The 19140-nt window shown below is 39.9% G+C and overlaps 3 protein-coding genes across 4 annotated transcripts in view; 2 read left to right on the forward strand and 1 right to left on the reverse strand.

Moving 5' to 3' along the window:
- LOC117560838 (CUB and zona pellucida-like domain-containing protein 1) overlaps window positions 1–19140 on the forward strand; it is a 121887-nt gene that overhangs the window by 20203 nt on the left and 82544 nt on the right. The gene's annotated exons all lie outside the window — the stretch shown is intronic.
- On the forward strand, window positions 7929–14035 carry LOC117560842 (deleted in malignant brain tumors 1 protein-like). The gene is made up of 15 exons (XM_034237919.1): window positions 7929–8015; window positions 8114–8167; window positions 8570–8662; window positions 9124–9162; window positions 9246–9344; window positions 10201–10242; window positions 10455–10553; window positions 11142–11177; window positions 11261–11405; window positions 11559–11770; window positions 12329–12504; window positions 12616–12846; window positions 12921–13080; window positions 13545–13789; window positions 13878–14035. Exons 1-13 carry the CDS (start codon window positions 7964–7966, stop codon window positions 13023–13025), a joined length of 1383 nt encoding a protein of 460 aa, XP_034093810.1. The 5' UTR covers window positions 7929–7963; the 3' UTR covers window positions 13026–13080; window positions 13545–13789; window positions 13878–14035.
- On the reverse strand, window positions 14178–18200 carry LOC117560844 (zinc finger protein Pegasus-like). Its single transcript, XM_034237922.1, is given in 4 exon segments — window positions 14178–16152; window positions 16154–16817; window positions 16896–17069; window positions 17501–18200. Coding segments are annotated over 4 exon segments (1266 nt in total). The 5' UTR covers window positions 17634–18200; the 3' UTR covers window positions 14178–15857.

Here is a 19140-nt window from a genome sequence, read left to right on the forward strand (position 1 = left end):
GTGCGTAGATACAGCGGACAGACAGGTCCCAGTTGGTTTGGTGTCCTCTGCTTACTTTTAATACTTGTAAATAAAACTTTTGGCCCGTAATTTACTTCCCTCATTGTAGCGACCAGAGAGGGGGGGGGGGGATATATCCAGTCTCTGATAGTGTTACGTTATTATGAGAGTGCTCTGTTTGATTCTGAAATGGTATATATTTATATATGTGTGTGTGTGTGTGTGTATGTATGTGTGTGTCCGCATCTGTAGCCTGTTATTGTCTCATTATACCGCACGGTGAATGAATTAAAAGTAAATATATAAGTCGTCATGAACACATCTGTCCATCAGACAGAGAGAGGGCTGCTGTGCCTCCTGTCATCATTAATGGACGTCTCTTTAAAATGACCGCTCAGAGGAGAGGAGTTCTCATTTCTCTAACCGCCTGCTGCTTCCCCTCCTCTCTCCTCGGTTCCCCTCCTCGACTCCTCCGTTCGCATCTCCTGTGGGCGGGACTAAGTCTTGAGGATAGGAGTCGAGGATAGGAGTCGAGGAGGGGAGTTAGAGAAATGAGAAAGGGCCCAGCTGTCCGTGCAGAAAGCAGAGCAGTGTGTATAATATATATCACTCAGTATAACAGGCCTACTCTCTTTATTTGCTTTAGTTTAGTAGATATCTAGAAACAAAGAGTCGATATTTTTCTAAAACCATTCAGTGCTTCACATAATAAAATACACAACGGCTGTAGCCTGATGATGCTTTAGGAGCTGTAGGTGTGTGTGTAGCCTGATTATGTGTGTGTGTGGTACAGTGGCCCTTTCTCATTTAATCAAATCCCCCTCCTCGACTCCTCGACTCCTCGTTACTCCGGTAGTGACCCGGAAATTAATTTTAGCGCGCCATGTTGAAGGACATCTCATTTCTCTAAATGCACTTCGAGGACCGAGCATCGAGCATCGAGGAGGCTCTCTGGAGGAGCTATAACCGAGGATACACTGATGGGTCCTCCACGGTCCTCCACGGCTCCTTCGTGGATGCATTTCCGGGAACAGAGATGTTTCAAAGAGTCGTGACCGTCGTGACGCACGGCCGGACTTATCTCAGCCAATGACAGCTCTGCATGCATCCCCTGGATATTATTTTATTAACTGCTCTCATCGCAACGCGATGTTTACAGAGAGAACAGCTGTGAGGTCCGTGCAGAAAGCAGAGCAGTGTGTAAAATATATATCACTTAGTAACAGGCCTACATTACTCTCTGTATTTGCTGTAGTTTAGTAGATATCTACAAACAAAGAGTCGATATTTTTCTAAAACCATTTAGTGCTTCACATAATAAAATACACAACGGCTGCAGCCTGATGATGCTTTAGGAGCTGTAGGTGTGTGTGGTACAGTGTGTTGGTGTGTGTGTTGTACAGTGTGTAGGTGTGTGTGGTACAGTGTGTAGGTGTGTGTGTTGTACAGTGTGTAAGTGTGTGTGTTGTACAGTGCGTAGATGCAGCGGACAGACAGGTCTCAGTTGGTTTGGTGTCCTCTGCTTACTTTTAATACTTGTAAATAAAACTTTTGGCCCGTAATTTACTTCCCTCATTGTAGCGACCAGAGAGGGGAGAGGGGGGGATATATATCCAGTCTCTGATAGTGTTACGTTATTATGAGAGTGCTCTGTTTGATTCTGAAATGGTATATATTTATATAAATATATATATATGTGTGTGTGTAGGTGTGTGTGTGTGTGTGTCCGCATCTGTAGCCTGTTATTGTCTCATTATACCGCACTGTGAATGAATTAAAAGTAAATATATAAGTGGTCATGAACACATCTGTCCATCAGACAGAGGGCTGCTGTGCCTCCTGTCATCATTAATGGACGTCTCTTTCAAATTACCGCTCAGAGGAGAGGAGTTCTCATTTCTCTAACCGCCTGCTGCTTCCCCTCCTCTCTCCTCGGCTTCCCTCCTCGACTCCTCCGTTCGCATCTCCTGTGGGCGGGACTAAGTCTCGAGGATAGGAGTCGAGGAGGGGAGTCGAGGAGGGGAGGGGAGTTAGAGAAATGAGAAAGGGCCCGTGTGTGCGTAGATGCAGCGGACGGATGCGACGGAAATACACCCGAGCAGATATGGGCCCTTTCTCATTTCTCTAACTCCCCTCCTCGACTCCTATCCTCGACTCCTATCCTCGAGACTTACTCCCGCCCACAGGAGATGCGAACGGAGGAGTCGAGGAGGGGAACCGAGGAGAGAGGAGGGGAAGCAGCAGGCGGTTAGAGAAATGAGAACTCCTCTCCTCTGAGCGGTCATTTTAAAGAGACGTCCATTAATGATGACAGGAGGCACAGCAGCCCTCTGTCTGATGGACAGATGTGTTCATGACGACCTATATATTTACTTTTAATTCATTCACCGTGCGGTATAATGAGACAATAACAGGCTACAGATGCGGACACACACATACACACATATATATATATATATATATATATATATATATATATAAATATATACCATTTCAGAATCAAACAGAGTACTCTCATAACACTATCAGAGACTGGATATATCCCCCCCCCCCTCTCTGGTCGCTACAATGAGGGAAATAAATTACGGGCCAAAAGTTTTATTTACAAGTATTAAAACTAGTAAGCAGAGGACACCAAACCAACTGAGACCTGTCTGTCCGCTGCATCTACGCACTGTACAACACACACACACCTACACACTGTACCACACACACACCAACACACTGTACCACACACACCTACAGCTCCTAAAGCATATTATCAGGCTACAGCCGTTGTGTATTTTATTATGTGAAGCACTAAATGGTTTTAGAAAAATATCGACTCTTTGTTTGTAGATATCTACTAAACTACAGCAAATAAAGAGAGTAGGCCTGTTATACTGAGTGATATATATTATACACACTGCTCTGCTTTCTGCACGGACCTCACAGCTGTTCTGTGCATCCACGAAGGAGCCGTGGAGGACCGTGGAGGACCCATCAGTGTATCCTCGGTTATAGCTCCTACAGAGAGCCTCCTCGACGCTCGATCCTCGGTCCTCGAAGTGCATTGAGAGAAATTAGATGTCCTTCAACATGGCGCGCTAAAATTCATTTCCGGGTCACTACCGGAGGACCGAGGAGTCGAGGAGTCGAGGAGGGGGATTTGATGAAATGAGAAAGGGCCATGGTACCCCCGAGCAGATATGCAGTGGCGGTTCTATACCAATTTCACTGGGGGGCCACTGGGGGGCCAGTTATTTTCTGAGGGGGAACAATACATGCAGGACGAAAAAGAGAACTGGACAGTATGAAGTAATTGGGCATAAGAAAACAATGCAATACAGTTATTGGTATTTGTTTCAGTACACTTATTATTTCAGATAGATCTTATAGTTATTACTGTTAGCTTCAGCTTAAGTTATAGTACCATCTTTGCACTAACATCATATTTATATAAAAATAAAGGCAATGAACAGTTACATCTCTACTTTACATAAGGGTGTCTGCATCCCAGGCTGTTGTTTCCTTCCCAAAATCTCACATTACAGCAACAAAATCTTGCGGTTTTTATCAAACCGATCAACAAGTTTACACAACAAGAGTACCAGAAAATATACATTTTTAAATCCACAGAAAAGGATTTAATGTAAAAGTCTACAAATCTTAAATGTTGACTTTAAATGAAATAAAATACATGCATATAGATAGAAAACATAGATTTCAGATGTATTATTTCCCATAAGCACAGACACGTAGGCTATTTAACAAACATGAAGACTGAATACAGAATGCACACCTGTTCTGCACGCGCACTAATCAGTTTCGTCTATTCCGTCACATTTCTAATAAACGTGATATCTGGAAAACAGACAGATTTACATATAAAAATAAAGGCAATGAACAGTTACATCTCTACTTTACATAAGGGTGTCTGCATCCCAGGCTGTAGTTTTCTTCCCAAAATGTCACATTACAGCAACAAAATCCTGCGGTTTTTTGTGATTTTTGGCAAACCGATCAACAAATAAGTCAAGATTCAAAGCCTTTGACCTCCTTGACTCAATACTAAGCAGACCCAGATTGCTCAGTCTCTCATCAGTTATGGTGGATCTGAGAAAAGTTTTGACCAGCTTCAATGTAGAAAAACTACGCTCACAGGAAGCAGAACTGACTGGGATTGCGACTGTTATTTTGCAGAGTCTGAAGAGCTCAAAAAACACTTCTTATAAGGCTCAATGAACTGAACAAGCTCCACTGTACTATCAGATCTCTGCATCCCAGTCTTTATTTTCCTATCTAACATTCTGCTGAACTGATGTAGCTCATGCCCCAAGTCCTCAATATTTGCATCATACAACTGAGCAAATGAAAACAGAGTTGTCTCCTTCAGAAATGCATCACTTTTGGGGTTAAGAGCTTGGATGCTATTCATCATGTCACAGTTTGTGTTTGAAAACTGTCTATCAAGCTCATTGAGCATCTGATCAATGACAGGGTAGAAAAGGGCTGTACGAAACCCGTGTTTATCTTGTTCTGTCTCTCTCTATCCAACAGTAGTCAGTACGAAGCTTTCAGCAAGTTTAGAGCTCAGTCGTTTTTGTCGTTTTGCTAATGGCTGTATTGCGGTATCACATTGCTCAGAAATGTTCAACACTTCATTCCACAAGTTATCAAAAAATGACTCCTGCCTGAAGTCATTCAATGTCTGAACTAAAGATCCAACTAAATCCACAGCCTTTGAAAGGTCAGGGGATGAAGACTGTAACATGTCAGAGAGAAATGTTGTTTCTGCAAACACTTTACGGAGTGTTACAAGATGCACAATGAATTATAGATCCAACTGTGCCAGCAGACCACGTGCCTCAATAGATCTCTCACCATTGCGTTCTTGGGCTATGTCTTGCAGTACTCGCTTGAGGGCCGGTAATCTATCCATAATGGTAATGTTTCCATTATGCTACAATGATGGGGAGTTGTCTTTTCTCTTACTGTGCCACAGAACAACACAAACACTTGTATTTGTATTGTTATTATTTTTAAAGTAAAGTAACTTGTTACTAGTTACTTTTATAATTTAGTAACTAATAAAGTAACTTGTTACTTTTTTGAGAGCAGTAACTATAACTATTACTAGTTACTTTTTAAAAGTAACTTGCCCAACACTGGTAATAAATCATCATTTTTTCATTTTTAGGGGGGCCACAGGGGGGTCAGAGGCCAGTGTTAGGGGGCACTGGCCCCCCTGCCCCCCCCTAGAACCGCCCCTGCAGATATGGTACCGACACCGGCTGTGTATTTTCAAATTCTAGCGCACTTGAGCTGGTTTCTCCAAAATTACCTACCCCACCTTTAAATGAACTTTCTTTCCTCCCGATTTCCATCACTCTTGTTTGTTCTCTCTATGTCTGGTCATAGTCAATCTGTTCCACGTAGCGCGCTCCCTAGAGGCCTGGAGCACTTCGGGAATGTTTTTTTAAAAAAAATGTGTTTTGGGATTTGTATGTGCTTTTGACTTTGGATATCGTTTTGGTATTTGCAGCGTTTTTCTGTTGCGTTTGTTTTCGGGGTTTGTGTGTTGTCTTTAGTTTGCATAATTTCTGTAAATGCAGCGTTTTTCTGTTGTATTTGTTTTCAGGGTTTGTTTGTTTTTCATTTAATTATTTGCAGGTGTTTCCTGCTTATGTATGCGTTTTGGGCCGTTGTTCCGCGTTTGCACCTGCCGGCCACCGTATTTATTCCATTTAAAACACAACAACTGATTGAATCATGACACATTTTATAGGCATTTTGTATACTTCATAAGCATCTGCAACTGAGAGAACACATCGGATTTGATGAACATGTACACATAAAAAAGTACTGTGTCTATTTATCGTCTGAAGCTGTTGTAAGTTCTAAAGATAATAAGCCCAACAAGTTCTAGTAAAAGTGAAAGCACCTCTCAGAGGTTCTTTATCGGCTGATAAACATGTTTATTAACCCTTGTGTTGTGTTCAAAAACTGTTACCGTTCATGGTGTTCGCGGGTACATTTTGACCCATGATTTATCTCAGTCCAAAACACACAAAAAGAATGACTATCATCCAATATTATTTTAACTACATCATAACTAACTTATAATGCATTCATAACCGTACAATCCTGTTGTAAATGTATTTGATGGCCCAAAAAAACATTACACCACATATTTAAGTAAAACATGTGATTCAATTCACTCCTTATATTTCCTATGGTGAAGACAGTGGATCATTACGTTATCTGACTATAATAGACTAATATTAAAACACAATCTCCCCCAAAAAAGTTTTAAATGATTGTTACAGTGGATGAAGGGGGTGGGGGTGGGGTGTCTAAAGTTAAAGATGCATTTTGATTGGGCCACATTTGAACCCGAGTCACCCACAACAATTCTGCTGATTTTTTGTCAAAATTGTCAAAATCAGTTTTTTTGTGTTTACATAGCTGTTGTGGAGGATATCATGAAGCCTTTTTCCGTTAAAAAAAACTAGAGCTTAGTTATTATATAATTTTAACATGAAACGGGTCACGGGAGACCCGAACACAACATAAGGGTTAAGCTGATTTCTAATATATTAGCTAATATTTAGCTAATGTTCCATATTAAAAGGCCACATCCGTGACTCAAATTAGGAAAATCCTGCACACACAGCTGATTCAACAGGACAGTGTTCACTGTTTTTTCTCACCAGAAAGAGAAACACTGGTTACGTTTAGTGTTGTACAGCCCGGTTTTATCCTTTTTAAACATTGTAAATTATTATAACGGGAAGTTATAGTCTATAAAGCAAAAATGAACGACTTTCTTGTAAGCTGACAATTTGACAGATAAGTATTCAAGGTCACTCAACTAACTGTTCACAATGTCAAACTGATAAAGAACATTCATGCTTCTTCTTCTTCTGTCCTCGTTTCAACCAATGACACATCGCTACTGTATGTTGCACGTTCACCATACAGTGTGTTTTTGTGTAGCAACTCATTGATACAAATATTAAGTCCAATATTCCCAATTTACCAAATAAACACATTAAAAAAATGTTTTTGTAGGTTTATACTTGAAGAATAAAATTGATGATCATAGATGAAAGCAAAGTATGAAATGGCTGTACACTTTAAAAGGTAATTTATAATATTTGATTTATACAACCACAAATATAATATATAACTAAATGAGATGTTTCATATTTTCATTTGTAATTTAGATACGCCTTATAATTGGATAATATATACAATCCAACCCATAAGAGATTAATACAATGTTGCATTAAGCAAATGCAACATGATTTTAAAATGTTGACTTTCAGCAAATAAAAGGTATTTTTACTTTGTTCACCATGTTTGTTCAGCAAGTCAGCATGCTAACAATTGCCAATTCATTAACATTTGCTATTAAAACAGCTAAGGCCTTCTGCTGAAATGATTTGCCAGAAAACATATGTAGATAAAGTTAAATTACTTGTGTTACATGTGTGCATGTAAAGGACAGGACAAATATACATTTCTGTAAAGATTTAACATAATTGAAACATCAGTATTTTACTATCATTTTTACAAAAATGTTTTTAACATCTCCAGTTACAGTAAAATCAATGCAACTGATGCAGCAGGATTGGTGTAGTGACAAGAGTCAGTGACACATCTTCAGATGTTAGCTACACATGTAAGATCATACTTGATATTTTATTATCTGCCCATCTGTAAGTTCCCAAAGGCCCTTGTGAAGATGAACGTTTTTTCTAATGCAAACATCCTTAAACACATCCTGAAACCAAATGTGAACAATCTTTGTGTACGCTTCATGATAGTTAACTAAGTGCTGTTTTTCCCATGAATGAGTAATCAATCAGTATCACTGTTGTTGGTTTCAGGCATTTTATGGGTGCCACGTCAAGGTGTCTGCCTATATAAGCTGCAGTGTTCAGCATGTGAAGCAGGTTGGCAGGTAAAGGAATTCGCCATGTGGACTCTTGTGGTTCTTTGCAGCGTGATTGCCTCACTTGGAGTGCAAGGTATTGTGCATAATTTTCTTATTGTCGTTTGTGTCTCTTTGGTTTTGGATTAAGGGTTTATGGATGTTGTTAATCATTCCTTTTGTTTTTCTCATCAGGTGCTGATCAGATCCAAAACAGTGAGGAAAAGAATCTGGCAACAGGTTCTCCAGGTAAAAAAATTAAATCAATAATTTAAAACAGGTAAAAAGGTTACCACCAAAATTAGCAGCATAATGTCAGATCATGGTTCTGATTTATACCTAAAAAATAACTGATTTAATATGTAGTTCTAAATAACTTGCAGGTACAAAGGTAACTGTTTACAAGGAGGATGACACTCTTCATGACACTAATGAAGCAGCAAAGTGTTGCTTTCCAAATCATTTAAGAATTAACTAGGCTACAAACTAAAAGCATTTTTAATGTTTAGTTTTTGTCTGTAGGAGAATGACACAGATCACATGTTATGACCCTTATGGTTCTCATACGTAAACAATGAAACATAACATTATGTTGAGAGCCTAACTGTGTGTTTTCAGTGATGGTGATTGTTCTGTCTGCTCTTTCCACAGATTCCTGCCTAAACAGCTGTGGCAACCATGTTGGAAACTGCTCTTGCTCTTCAAGCTGTGGAAGCAATGGGACCTGCTGTCCAGACTATTATGGTAAGCCCCTTATTGGAACTTTTATTTATAACATAGGTTTATTTATGTGTTTGCTTTTTGCTTGAGTTAGGATCTAAATACCTTTTCTATCACTGGGGTGAACCAGCAAAACAATCATTGATATATTTAATAAGAGAAAACAACAAATAGGGGTTTAGGTTCATAAGTATATATAAGTGTATGTGCTTACTCCATCGCACCATTGTCCTATCTCTACAAAACGTTTCATTTGTGATTTTTTATATTTACACTTTATATTAATATATTTATTTGTGTATATATTCAACTGTTTATACTTACCTTGTTTACATTTGTTGTCCTTGTTTTACCTGCAAAACAAAGACCTGTATTTCTTTGTTTGCACATTGATAGCAACAGAAATGAGGAGTCAAATTCCTTGCACACACATTGTGTGAATCTGATTCTGATACACTAACCAATCTAATATTTCTGCTTTACAGATTACTGCTCTTCTACAGCTGAACCAACAGCACGTACAGGTATTGTTCATTTCACTCAGGTAGTTTTATTTCAATTTTTTTTTAAAGTTATCACTCTTTAAAGTACATGTTGTTTCCCATAGCTCAGTCCTCATGTCGTTACAACTGCGGCTGGAACATGGGAACCTGTTCCTGCGCAAGCTCTTGTCAATACTATGGCAACTGTTGCCATGACTACAACTGTAAGTGCCAAGTCTAATAAATCAACGGGTAAACGACCTTTAGCAGCCGAGGAGAAATCAATCAATCAATCAATCAATCAATCAATCAATCAATCAATCAATCAGTCACAACCAACTGAAATGATGTGCCGAGAATGACACATTTCCCCTTTTGTTTAAGAGCTATAGGTGTATTCCAGAAGTGTAAAGTACATTCAAAGAAGTATTAACTTAAGTCCGTATTTCGGGTACTTTCTTTTATTATCTTTTACTGTTTGTAAATGCCTTTGTCTGAATGTCTTTCATTTTTGTAAAGCACCTTGAATTGCCTTGTGTTGAAAGGTGCTATATAAATAAACTTGCCTTGCCTTGCCTTACTTTTCCTTCAATTGAGTATTTTTACAATATGCTGCTTTATACTTCTACTCCACTACGATTTGGGAGCTAATATTATACTGTTTACTCCATCACATTTATTTAGACAAAATCAGTTACTTTTCAGATTCAGGCTAAAACAAACTTTCAATAAACTAATGAATAAAAATGATATATAATTATATGTTCATATATCCAACAGCAGAATAACTGAAAGTAGCTCCACTTTAACAGCTGTGATTAACACGTGAATGCATTAACACAAATAATCCAGTAATTTAATATATATGATTCGGGACACTACTACACACAGTAAATACTTTTGGATTTTGTACTTTTACTTAAGTAAGATTTTATATGCAGGACTTTAACTTCCTTGTAGTATTTCTACTTTACTTAAGTACGATATATGACTACTTCTTACAACACTGGTGTTTTCTAATGAATTATGCAGTAAAACAAAGATTACAGTTTGTTATTCTCTCTCTTTCTCTCTATCTAGATTACTGCCCTGCAAGCACTACCCAGGACCCTTACGTGACACGTATGTACAACTCTTCAAGCTACTAAGAAAGAAAAAGAAAGACAGCCTTTTATTACAAAAGTTATTATCTCCAGCTACCAGTCCACACTCCAGACCCTACAGACTGAGCTACTGCCGCCTCTTTACTCACTTTTACCCATTTACCTTCAGCTATTTCATATGTAACATTTCCTTTATACTGTACTGTTAACGTCACTCTGTCTCTCCTACAGCTCGGCCCTCGTGTCGTTACAACTGTGGCCAACACATGGGAAGCTGCTCCTGCTCAAGCTCTTGTCAATACAATGGCAACTGCTGCTACGACTACTATTGTAAGTGCCTAGATTCACAAAGCTACTGAATTGTCATCCCAAGTTTCCATATAAATCGACTGTATTACAAACTTGCATAATTTCCTTTTAATATGATGTGTTACCTGTAGTAACAGGATGTTGGGGTAGGACACCATGGGGGATCTTTCTGTACCTTAAGCAAAACAGGAATCTATGAAGGAAGAGAAAAACTATATAAATTGATTTGAAAGTACTAAAAAAACTATTTAAATTCTACAGCTATTCCACCACCTGACAAGCCTTCTGATTGAGTATACTTGCAGCTTTACCACTCTTTGAATAAAGCCCTGACTAAAACAATTACCCTGAAACTCAACAACAAAACAACGGTATTAGTTGTTGGTGTTCAAAGTCTCAAGGGCATGAACATGACCCTTTTTAGCCTGTCCATACAGAAACATGACAATAATCTCCACTTAAAAAATATATCATGGGAAGCTGCACCTATTCAAGCTCTTGTGATTGGAATGGAAACTGTTGTAATGACTACTACTGTAAGTATCATGTCCCACACAATTGGTACAGTTTCTACACAAAAACTGAAACCCACGTTGTTTTTGTCAACAGCCTACTGCCAAGTCACAACTTACATGCCAACTACAGGTAGGACCCTTAGTGTGCAACATAAGCCTCTTGTACTGTATAGTTTACTCCAATGACACTTATGTTATGTTCTTCACGGTCAGCATCGCCCTGTGGAGGCTCTCTGTACGGCTCTGGTTCCTTCTCCAGCCCGAACCATCCCAACAACTACCACAATAACGCCTACTGTGTGTGGCAGCTCAGTGCTGCACACGACCAACGAATCTTCCTGTCTTTCGACTACCTGCAGTGAGTGAAGAAAACACTCCCTTTTGGAGAACATTCGTATATTAGCAGCTTTTCTGTCTTAATTTAACTTGTGGGGAATTTGGCACTCAATCATCAACTTATCATCAACTCATTATGCAAGTCAATAATTTGTGGCTGTCATCTTAAAAACAGATTGGAGAACTGCTGCGGCTGTGACTATATTAACGTCTACGATGGGCCGTCTGTTAACTCAAGATTTCTGGGTAAAGTGTGCAACGACAGTCTACAACAGAGTACTTTCAACTCCACCTCCAACTACATGACGGTGCTCTTCCAGACTGATGGCTCTGTGGTTGGTCGAGGGTTCAATGCTGACTTCATTAGCTCTCTGCCAGCAAGCTCAGGTACTGTTATGGTCATTTAAAAAAAGAAATGTATTATGACATTATATTTGGGTGAAATGTTTCGTGTAGATTGACAAAGATGGCAAGGTTTTGGCATGATATAGTATATACACCAGGTTTACCATCTTCGTTTAAAATAACACAAGGTGCTACAACATACAAGTGAATCTGATGTTAAGGTCATTACCAGTATTTTATCAAATAAAAAGGAATGGGAAACAATTAAATGTACACCTAAGGATGGCGCTATATGGAAAGTAAAGGACCAAAGTTATTATATTTAATCTTGATGGGGACATGAATACAAGCACCAACTTTCATTGCATTCCGTGCAGTATATGTTAATGCATTTTATTTTAAACCACAAATGTGAACCTCAGGAAGAACGAGGGGATCACTGCAGTCAGAAGGTTCAACCTCTGGGGATCATGAACATCTGCACAAAAGTTCATACTAATCCTGTTAATTGTATTACATATATTTCAGCGGATAAACCAACCATGTGTAAAAGTAATTCAAACTGTCGTAAATATCCTGTGAAAACGATTATTTTGTCAGGTCGAGTGGACTGTTCCTCAGACAACATGAACATTGTGATCGAGAGGAGTTACCTCAACTCTCTCGGCTACGACGGCCAGAGTTTGTATCTGAATGACCAGTACTGCAGACCCCAGGTTTCCAGTTACCAGGTGGTCTTCAACTTCCCCATTAACACCTGTGGCAATGTTCGAAAGGTACACAACTTAGGCTAAGTTGCGTACTTAAAAATGAACAACATACATTACTTCCTGACTCAAATAACTGTCATAATTAGAGGCTCTTTTCCAATATCTTCTGTTTACCAGTTTGAGAATGGCAGCATTGTGTACACCAACTCTCTCCGAGCCTACGCCTCCACCTCTGGCGAGATCACCCGCCAGTCTCACTTTAAGATGAACGTGGGCTGTCGGATGGAGCCGGATTCAGTGTCCCAGATCATGTACGTTGTCCGTCACAATGATAACAGCAGCATTACCGGAACAGGCAGATTCAATACCAGCATGGCGCTCTACACATCCAATAACTTCTACCATCAGGTGTGTTAAAATAAATGAAATTCCTTCTGTAAATACCTAGTTACAAATCTGACGTTTTGCTTTTACACTTTTAGGTGACGGAGGTTCCATACATGGTGACGCTCAACCAGTACATGTATGTCCAAGTGGACCTGGGAGGGGGGACAGCTCCCTGGTCCTCTATCTGGACACCTGTGTGACCTCACCATCGCCCCATGATTTCCAGAACAGATCTCACTACCTGGTCCGCAACGGGTGAGATGACAGTATGCTGTGTTTCAGTGAAGATTGAGTAAAACCTGCACTTTGTTCAAAGTACAGGCAGAGCTGTGTGATTTGTGACATTTGAAAATCAAGTGAAGTACATCAAACATCAGTAATGGAAAGTTACAGAACACAATTAGTAAATTATTTTTCTTTGATGTACTTTTCTTATACATTTCTGACAGAAATATTGTAACATGTAACACATGATATGTCCATTGTTTGCAGAATGAGTAGATTTTTATACAAACAGTAAACATAAGTACAATTCTGAATGTAGGACTTTTCTTGCAATGGAATATTTTTTAATTGTGTGACTGGTCTATTTGATATAGAATCTAATATTTTCTTTAACCAGTTAAGTATTAAAATATAGAAATACTTACCGGACCTAGCTTTTTCTGATAACCGGACATAGTAATATTCTCCAGTAACACTGTCTGTTTCTCCTTTAGCTGTCCTGTGGATAACACCTACTATGCCTACGTCAGTGGCACCCATCCCTATGCCCGCTTCAGATTTCAGGCCTTCCAATTCCTGCGAGCCACAGAGTCGGTGTACATCCAGTGCAAGGTCCTGATATGCCTCGCCTCTGACAACAATTCCCGCTGCCGCCGTGGATGCTACAACCGTGCCGCCAGAGACGTGGGGTCAAAACACGACAGCCAAACTCTGGTCCTGGGTCCCATCCAACTCAAAGGTCTGTAGTCATCTACTTGGTTTTGGTTGGGATGTCATAACCTTAAGAAAACTGTACAATAAAACACAAGTCACTTTCTCTTTGACAGAACCAGAGAAACAGGAGGAAGAGACTCCTAAGCAGGAGAAGGCTTAACTTGATTCTGCGGCTTCAATCATCTTCACTGTTCTTTTTGTTCATTGTGACAATGAATCAGCACTTCTTTCCTTTCATCATTAACTGATTAAAAGCATCCTCAAAAGACAATATGTGTTTGTATATTTCATCATGACATACCCTCAAGTGAACTTTAAATATTTTAAACCCATGATAAAAATATCACTGTTATTAATTTCCGTACTTGAACACAAATAAGATGAAGAAAAAGGATGACAGAAGACACAGTGCAGTAAATTAGAAAACACTTTACTTATAAATTAGTAAGATTAATCCATCTCACAATGAAATGATTTGCCATCCCAGAGGGGGAGAGTGATCGCCAACAGGCTCAACATCCACTGTTACCTATGAACCTACGACACAGAGAACATAAGGCAGTCATTACTGGATGCTCCCAGTACTGGTAAGCATGGCAACAAGGAGGTGGTCCTAGAAACAGTAACTATGTTCTTCCCGCATGTTGCTAAGCAACAAACAACAGTACCCAAGACAAAGAATAATCTTGCTGATGTAGCAGTCTCACTGCAACATTTGCTTTTTTGGACACTAAACATCTACCCACCGACTCAGAATACAATACTCAGTAAATATTCAGAAAAGCACTTTAAAGGATCCGTATGATAGATGGGGAATCTTTGTCTTATCACAAAGGCTAAAACTTGGCAACCCCTGTGCTACGTGGCAATTCTGAAAACGTGTTCACATGAGACACAAGACTTGGTGATTCTGTCCTAAACACTGGATATTAAAGTGACTTCATACAATATCAAAACATCAGAATGTGACAGGATGTGATTAAAAAGATATACCAAACCATTTAAACAAAAACAAGTGATGTGACCATGATGCTGGTCAAGGAAGGGCACTGTGTGAAGGAACTCCCGACGTCTACAACATGTAGTTTGACAAGTCAGATCACAAACCACAGTTACAAACGTTGGCCATCATTTACTGTGAATGCCATACATATATTCCAACGTTTCTTAGCAGCAATCTTGGAGCAGGATTTTGGCAAAAAAATCATGGCTACCAAAAAATAATTACAAAGGCCCAAACTATTTTCTAAGGTTCCAGGCCCTTTACGTTAAGTAGAAACAGGATATTGTAATAATATCTATTAATATGTAAAGAAGTAACAGTCCTTTATATCTTGGACCAATTAAGGTGACTATGTCAGGCACTGCAAAGAAATAGAAGTAATGCACTATATAATGAAATAATTTTTTGATAACTCAAGGCCAATAGGTTCACTGCTGTGTCAATAATCAACCTTTAGAAATAGCTCCAGTAGGGTTGAGAATGTATTTTTATTTAGCTAAAAGGGACATGCTGTTAAAAGTGGAAGCCAATTTCATGTGTGATATCTTTTCCTATACCGAAAAGATCACACCTGTATTCGGTCCGTGTTTTAGCCATTTTACTCTAAATCCCAAACCTGGAACATGTTGACCATTTTTCTAAGGTAATTCATAAGGCTTTTTATGTCAGCTACCATAGTGTTGCATGGTATTGCATTGGAATTACATATGTGAAAGGTCACACAAGTTATGCATTTAAAAAACTCAAAAGGCAATTTCTTTTCACATGTATTAGGAATTTGGTCATCTATTACATAAAATATGATGAATTAGTTCAGCTAAATAGAGAATCTTTTTTTCTGATTTACAACAGTGTGTAAATGTAAATCCCTCCTTTACTACAAATACATTCTCAACCAGTGGAAAACACTGATCATCCCCTCATAATACACTTGAATGGGCACCTACAGGTATACAATCTGAATGTTGCCATTTTATAAGTACAACTTTCAAAGGCTAGGCTACATCAAGGCCAAGTCAAAGACCAATAAATAATATAACTATGGATTTAATAAAACAAGGCTGTCCAATAAAAGTTTTTTTTTGTTCCATCACTTGTGCTGCCCGCGGGCAAAGTGGCAGGCGAAGTCATACTTGCTCTTGCTCTTGTGGCCGCAGATGTTGCACTGGAATGGTTTCTCGTAGCCGTGGCAGCCCATGTGGATAGTGTAAAGGATGTTGTCGGGAAAGTAGATGTCACAGTGCTGGCAGTGATGCAGCATGTGGAGGTCCTGGAGTGGGACAGACAGGCCTGGGGCCGGCGTACTGGGTTGGCTGTTGGAGACACTGGGGGTACTGGTGCGCCCACTGTGCTCGCTGCAGGGTCCCCTCCCAGGGCTGCAGGTGATGTGGGGGGGGGGCCCTGGGCTCTGGGGTGATTGGGGACGAGCAGGAGGCGTGGGCCATGCTGGCTGAGACAGCTACAGGAGCCGTGGCAGGGTGGGGCTGCTGGATGAGGAAAGGCTTCTCATCGACGATAGACTCTGCTCCTGGAGACATGGGGGGTTGATTCTGGGCCTGGGACTCTGAAGGGAGACTCGCCAACTGGCCTGCCAGGGTGGACAGCTGATTCAGAGGGTTTTCCATAACCATGTCTTGGTGATGGTGATTTGTGGAGTGCCCATCGTCGATTGTGCGACCCTGATTATCATACGACTCTTGGCGTAAGTGGGGCAGCTCATGGGAGAAGTCGTTCACATTGTCAGCTTTGTGCACCACCATAGAAGGGGGGCTGAAGTTGATGAGGAGCCGGCGGCCATAGCCCAGTGAGCTGGCTTTCTTCTGTAAAACACTCAGCATCTTCTTGTGGGAGAGTGAGCGCGCACCTTTCATTGGCAGCAGTTTGTGGCGTCGACGGCGATGGTGCGACAGGTTGCTACGGTCACTGCAGCGGAAAGAGCACAGCTCACACTTATAAGGCTTCTCGCCCGTGTGAGATCGCATGTGGGCCTCTAGGTGGCGCTCATAGGCCGAAGCAAATGGGCAGAGATGGCAGCGATGAGGTTTCTCTCCTGTTTGAAAGAGGAAAACAGACTTAATAACAAAACAATGTCAATGACATTCCCTGAAACTAAAGTATCATCACTTACCCGTGTGAATTCGGATGTGCTCAATGAGTCTCGCTGTGCCTCTGGTAGCATAGTTGCAGTAGCGGCACTTGAGCTTGCCATCATAGGTCCTCTCAAAACCATCCACTAGGATCCCTGAGCTGTCCTCCAGAGACATGTCCACTGAGGGGTGATCCAGTCCATTCTGACCGCAGTCTGCACAAGAACATAAGCAGGATCTTTTATAAAAATGAAATGTCACCCCTTACAACATCTAATTATATTCAACTATCTACTGAAAAAATATTTAGGATGGAATTCTTTTTTTTTTATGACCTCTATAACTGCTTTAGACTCAATCCTACAGCTATCACTCCTGTTGGTTGTAAAATAACATATCTTATTATACTTTAGTAACATTTGTGCATTAATGCATTGAAACACCGATTTATCACAGACTTATTGAAGGAATATGTAGATGACCATGCCTGATAACTAGATATTTGAAGTCAGATATCACATAATACGTATAGGCGCATCTGTCAGCTGCTGGTCTAGATACAACTGTATCAAATACCACCAAATCCAGACGAATAATACTGCTGAATATTGCAAAAATGTTAACAATAAAAGACATATCTGGTTACCTGGTGGCAGCTCGTCCGCCTCCTTGACGCCGCTGACAGAGCCTGATATCATGTTGACATGCTGGGTCTGCTGGCTCAGATACTCCTGGAAATCCTTCACAAAGTCAAGCGTGTCTGGCTTTTCTTCGCCCATTGAAAGAAAGTGATGAAAATACCCAACACTACAAACACGTATTGACTTTAATTACTGAAGATCGGAAGTGAATTGGCATGAGGTCCGAAAAATGTAGCTAAGACGTTATTTGAAAAAGTCACAGTATCACAATAGCTGAATTTTAAAGACCACATGCAGATATCTTGGTTAGATGAAGGCAGTTTTGTTTCTTTTGGTTTAGAAAGCCGTGTCGACTGTATCCAGACATACAGACATGATAATCCTGGAGATGTGTGATTGACAAGCAGGAAATCGGGGCGATCCAATGTCTGGTGGGTCGCTCCTACACACCGCTCCCCATCACCGTCATGTTGATACCAAAGATACGCTACCAGACAGCTAACGTTAGCTTATCTTTGAGAGAAAAGCATCTTTGTCAACAACAGTGCCGCTATCAAGTCGACACGGTCATTATTAACACAGACTGTACGCGTTTCAGTAAATCCCAATGAGTGCCACTTGTTTTATGAGGTTTTTCACCCGAGGTGCTTGCTTCAATTCACGCGAAAAGACAACCTGTTAATCAAAACAATAAGGCGGGGTGAAAGTTCATTTAGTGTGCGTCGGTGAAATCATTCCCGCCAAAAACTCGATGTAACTGCGAAGAAAGGTTCCTATCAGTAACGATCTTACTTGGGTTGACATAAAACAGTGATACAGTTGAATATATTGTATGAAACCCACAAAATATTATTATCCAATGCTTGTGAAGTGTACAATGAATCGACAACGAACTTACCTGCCGGTTTTCTGTGTCAGGAGACCGAATAAATCAATGTTAGTAGTCGTCAAGGCCTAAAAACGGGTCACAGTATGGGTAAGATACAGTTAGTTATAATTAACATAGTATTTTTTTAAAACATAGACTTCAAGTTTTGGAATTGTATCAAGGCGTCGAGTTAAAGTAGGTTTAAACAATTGTAAGAAGCTGTGCTTTCCAAACGTCTACAAACAAACATTTGTTTGTTAGCTAAAACTCATCGGTTACAAATTAGATACTTTTAGCACCGCTGAAAGATACACTGTGTAATTGCCTTTCTGTTAAATATTGTGCAACTTTGTTACTGATTATTTTCAGAATTCATTCAACCAAGTCTGAATGCAAACATTTGGTTGGTATCTGCTCTTTAAATGTAAGGATTTATTTCTGAAGGAACTTTTTTTTGGACAGCATATTGGGAATTAGTGATTTAAAGATTCATACTGTCATTGTTTGCATATACGAGCTCAGTGGTATTTTTTTCACAGACATATTGAATTGAAACACTGCTCTCTTACAAACTAATAAACTAATGAAGTTAACTTGATAGCATTTCTACTTACATCAGTGACATGACAGACTTTCAGATGTGCAGTTTGCAATTATGCACTAGTGGCAAATGAGGCACAACAATTGCATTACTTTCAAAAGCCATTGACTCATTCATGTTTTATCACAATCAATAATTTACAAGTAAGCGCTTGGGGAAGATCGCATTGCCGCATT

Source organism: Gymnodraco acuticeps, unplaced genomic scaffold, assembly GCF_902827175.1.
Source record: "Gymnodraco acuticeps unplaced genomic scaffold, fGymAcu1.1, whole genome shotgun sequence".
Classification (NCBI taxonomy): domain Eukaryota; kingdom Metazoa; phylum Chordata; class Actinopteri; order Perciformes; family Bathydraconidae; genus Gymnodraco; species Gymnodraco acuticeps.